The following is a 5,000-nucleotide window of genomic DNA, read 5'->3' as shown; positions in this document are numbered from 1 at the left end:
GGGGTTGACCTGCTTTCTCTTCTACAGGTCTTGCGAATAGCAAAGGACCACGCTTCGGACTTCTCCCAAGCGCTCAACAAACAAACAAACAAACAACAACAATACTGCCTTACCTTTATACAACAACCTGAAGGTGTCTGTGTGTTCATGTCCATAGATCTGCATGTCAACAGTGTCAGAGTAGTTAGACAGGATGTCCACTAATTGCTCGTTAAAGTCTGGTCGCATCCACTGGAGGAAGGCACGTCTCTCGAAAATGCCGGGTGGGACATGCGCCATCAGTAGCACCTACAATAACAACAGGGTGATCATGCATTATATATATGTATATATATATATATATATATATATATATATATATATATATATGTGTAAACATAATCAAAAAGGGTAACAACATAAGTTATTATTACCAGTGGCCTAGCACAAAAGACGAATTAGTCATTAGACAAAATATTATTCATATAGAAATATAATAAAAGGCTCCCAAATAAGGGAGCTTAGTGCTAGTGACACAAAGAGGGATAAATTCGTGGAAAGAATGAAAATCAAAAACATTTACCATTAACCCTTTAGTATTTAAACCAGCCATATCCAGCCAAAATAGCTAATCTGTTTTATGTTCAAACTGACCAGATCCAGGCTCTCACACCTACCCTACAATGTTATTCTACATTAAGTAATTACACCATCAAGATCTTGAAGACATGAGATAATGCATGATTGATTCAAATCAATGGGAATCAATAAGCATTATGTTTGATAGAATAATCTGAACACTAAAGGGTTAAAGATATATCCCAGACTGATCAGTTTCTACCTCTTTCTAGCAAAACAGACAGAATATGTTTGCCGAGGCAAGGCTCGTCAGTGGGAAGCCTTCTTAATCCTTGATGCACAGAGCGTTAGAGCACATGTAGATCTAACGGTTTGTATATCTTAACTTTTCAAACCTCCGCGCAGATGCAAAACGTACCGGGCGACAGAGAGCATGCCGGTAAAAAATTTTACGAACAAATTTATCAAGTAATATGTAAACATAATCAAAAAGGGTAACAACATAAGTTATTATTACCAGTGGCCTAGCACAAAAGACGAATTAGTCATTAGACAAAATATTATTCATATAGAATTTCATTCTTTCCACGAATTTATCCCTCTTTGTGTCTCTAGCACTAAGCTTCCTTATTTGGAAGCCTTTTATATATATATATATATATATATATATATATATATACATGAGGAGATGCTAAAATGTTCCTGGCTTTGAGTAAAAGAAAACGCAGGTGGATCAATTCTTATGATTTTATTCAACATATTCCCCTCCTAGATTCACATCATTATTGCAGCAGTCCTTCAGTTTTTCTAAGCTCTCTCTCTCTTTTTTCTTCTCTTTTTACTTGTTTCAGTCATTTTGACTGTGGCCATGCTGGAGCACCGCCTTTAATCGAGCAACTCGACCCCGGGACTTATTCTTTTGTAATCCCAGTACTTATTCTATCGGTCTCTTTTGCTGAACCACTAAGTTACGGGGACGTAAACACACCAGCATCGGTTGTCAAGCAATGCTAGGGGGACAAACACAGACACACAAACATACATACCTAGTCACCTACCGTTCTGGCAGACACACCAGCCAGATTGACTACATCCTTGCCAGAAAAAGGGAAAGAGGGCTGATTATAAATGCCAAAACCTTCCCAGGCGAAGAATGTACTCCCCAACATAGATTAGTAGTTAGCGACTTCAGGATCAGAGCTAAATGGTCGCCCAGAAGAAGACCAGCTTGGAGGAGAAGGGTCTGGAAGCTTAAAGATCCTGCAAATGCACAGAGATTTAGAGACATACTACTCGAAGCCTCTGACGAAATAGAAGGGGATATAGCTTCACTTAATGTGGAAGACAACTGGAGATTCCTACGGGACAATCTGCTGACAGCCACTGACCAGATCTGTGGATGGAGCAAAGTACCATCTCGACCCAGAGTAACATGGTGGTGGAACACTGTGGTTGACGGGGCTATTAGACAAAAGAGACAGGCTTGGAAGGACTGGAAGAACGGTGGTAGCAGGAATTGTATCAGACAGCCAAAAGGGAAGCTAGGAGACAGGTTTATATAGCCAGAGGGGAAGCGGATAAGAAAAATTTGCCAATGTTCTGAGCCGTGAGGATGAAAGACTTGAGGTATTTCGTGTTGCAAGACAGTGTGTGAGAGAGAATCGTGATGTGGTAGGAGAGAAGTGTGTTCGCATGGATGATGGTTCACTTGCGCTAAATGAGGATGCAAAGAGAGAGGTTTGGAGATGCCACTATGAAAGTTTGCTGAATAAAGAAAATGAATGGGATAAAGAGAGTCTGCAAATGTTGACCCAACAGAGACCAGCTATCCGAGTTGATAGTTCCGTAGTAGCTAAGGCAGTTAGAAGCATGAAGACAGGGAAAGCCCCAGGCCCATCAGGAATTACTGCAGAGATGCTCAAAATATCTGGCAGTGTCGGCTATAACCTAGTCACCCGTATAGTCAACCAGGTGATACACGAAGGAGTCATACCCAATGACTGGTGTAGCAGCATACTAGTCAACTGCTACAAAGGTAAAGGTGATGCCCTGGATACAAATAATTACAGAGGTATCAAGCTGTTGGATCAGGTAATGAAGGTTACGGAGAGGGTCTTAGCCCAACTAATTAGAGAGAGAGTTAGTTTAGATGAGATGCAGTTTGGGTTTGTCCCAGGGAAAAGCACCACTGATGCTATATTCCTGGTAAGGCAGCTGCAGGAGAAATACCTAGCCAAGGATAAGCCCCTGTACCTGGCTTTTGTTGACATGGAGAAAGCCTTTGATAGGGTCCCCCGATCCCTCATCTGGTGGTCAATGAGGAAACTAGGGATAGATGAATGGCTGGTGAGGGCTGTGCAAGCCATGTACAGAGATGCCGTAAGTAAGGTTAGAGTTGGCAACATGTACACAGAAGAATTCAAAGTAGAGGTTGGGGTCCACCAGGGTTCAGTACTCAGCCCCCTCCTATTTATCATAGTCCTCCAGGCAATAACGGAGGAATTCAAGACGGTTGCCCCTGGGAGCTCCTCTATGCTGACGACCTCGCTCTAATCGCTGAGTCACTATCAGAACTGGAGGAGAAGTTCCAGGTGTGGAAGGAGGGTTTAGAATCGAGGGGCCTTAGAGTCAACCTAGCTAAAACCAAAGTACTAATAAGTAGAAAGGTAGAAAACCCACAAATATCATCAGGAAGATGGCCCTGCTCGATCTGTAGAAAAGGTGTAGGTAGAAACTCTATAAGATGTACCCAGTGTAAGCTATGGACACATAAGAGGTGCAGCAATGTCAAAGGTAGGCTAACTGGGAAGATAGTTTTTGTATGTGGCAGGTGCTCTGGAGCACTGACCTCCGAAAATCTGCAGAAAACAACTTCTGTCACTTTCCGGGGGGAAAAACTAGAAGTAGTTGATAGTTTCCGCTATCTAGGTGACCAAGTCAGTAGTGGGGGTGGGTGCGCTGAAAGTGTAACTGCTAGAATAAGAATAGCCTGGGCAAAGTTTAGGGAGCTCTTACCTCTGCTGGTGACTAAAGGCCTCTCGCTCAGAGTAAAAGGCAGACTGTATGATGCATGTGTACGAACAGCTATGCTACATGGCAGTGAAACATGGGCCGTGACTGCTGAGGACATGCGTAAGCTCGTGAGGAACGAAGCCAGTATGCTCCGATGGATGTGTAATGTCAGTGTACTTACTCGACAGAGCGTTAGTACCTTGAGAGAAATGTTGTACCTAAGAAGCATCAGTTGTTGTGTGCAAGAGAGACGATTGCGCTGGTATGGTCATGTGGCGAGAATGGATGAAGAGAGGTGTGTGAGAAAGTGCCAATCCCTAGCAGTTGAGGGAACCCGTGGAAGAGGTAGACCCAGGAAAACCTGGGACGAGGTGGTGAAGCACGACCTTCGGACGTTAGGTCTCACCATGGAAATGACTAGAGACCGAGACCTATGGAAGTATGCTGTGCGTGAGAAGACCCGGCAAGACTAGTGAAGCCATAATCCGTGGCCCCTACCTGGGACGTAGTCAGTCCACCTGTGCATACCTTCCTTCTTGTGACACTTGTGAAGACCTGTTGAGGCAAGTGAGAATAGAATCGAATCGTATCAAATCAAATCGAACCAAATCAAAATAGATGAACATCAATGGAATTTGTATCCTTGTGTACCAGTGCCGGTGGCACATAAGAAAACCATCCGAACGTGACCGTAGCCAGTACCGCAATGACTGGCCTCCGTGCTGAGGGCACGTAACAAACACCATCCGAGCGTGGCCGTCCGCCAGCCTCGTCTAGCACCTGTGTCGGTGACACATAAGAAACACCATCCGAGCGTGGCCGTCTGCCAGCCTCGTCTGGCACCTGTGTCGGTGGCACATAAAAAAACCATCCGAGCGTGGCCGTCTGCCAGCCTCGTCTGGCACCTGTGTCGGTGGCACATAAAAAACAACCATCCGAGCGTGGCCGTCTGCCAGCCTCGTCTGGCACCTGTGTCGGTGGCACATAAAAAACACACCATCCGAGCGTGGCCGTCTGCCAGCCTCGTCTGGCACCTGTGTCGGTGGCACATAAAATCACCCACTACACTCTCGGAGTGGTTGGCGTTAGGAAGGGCATCCAGCTGTAGAAAACCTGCCACATCTGACTGGCCTGGTGCAGCCTTCGGGCTTCCCAGACCCCAGTTGAACCGTCCAACCCATGCTAGCATGGAAAGCGGACGTTAAACGATGATGATGATGATGATGATGATGATACATATATACGACGGGCTTCTTTCAGTTTCCGTCTACCAAATCCACTCACAAGGCTTTGGTTGGCCCCGAGGCTATAGTAGAAGACACTTGCACAAGGTGTCACGCAGTGGGACTGAACCCGGAACCATGTGGTTGTTTAGCAAGCTACTTACCACACAGCCACTCCTGCGCCTGTAAAAGAACTCTGAAGTCTGG

The 5,000-nt window shown here is 45.2% G+C and overlaps 2 protein-coding genes across 3 annotated transcripts in view; both read right to left on the bottom strand.

Annotated features, from left to right (window-relative positions):
- LOC115226531 (acid sphingomyelinase-like phosphodiesterase 3b) overlaps positions 1 to 5,000 on the bottom strand; it is a 20,131-nt gene that overhangs the window by 5,300 nt on the left and 9,831 nt on the right. For both annotated transcript variants that reach the window (XR_005004325.1, XM_029797531.2), the window contains exon 5: positions 114 to 288. Coding sequence is in view for 1 of the 2 variants with exons in the window: in XM_029797531.2 (XP_029653391.1) it covers positions 114 to 288 (175 nt within the window). In the remaining variant the exon portion in view is untranslated. The remainder of the gene's footprint in view (positions 1 to 113; positions 289 to 5,000) is intronic.
- LOC115226502 (zinc finger protein 664-like) overlaps positions 731 to 5,000 on the bottom strand; it is a 31,584-nt gene continuing 27,314 nt past the window's right edge. Inside the window, exon 2 of the mRNA XM_029797496.2 lies at positions 731 to 792. The gene's annotated coding sequence lies outside the window, so the exon portion shown is untranslated. The remainder of the gene's footprint in view (positions 793 to 5,000) is intronic.

Source organism: Octopus sinensis, linkage group LG30, assembly GCF_006345805.1.
Source record: "Octopus sinensis linkage group LG30, ASM634580v1, whole genome shotgun sequence".
In the NCBI taxonomy this organism is placed as follows: domain Eukaryota; kingdom Metazoa; phylum Mollusca; class Cephalopoda; order Octopoda; family Octopodidae; genus Octopus; species Octopus sinensis.
Note: the sequence above shows the minus strand (reverse complement) of the source record. Positions and strands in the feature narration are given on the sequence as shown.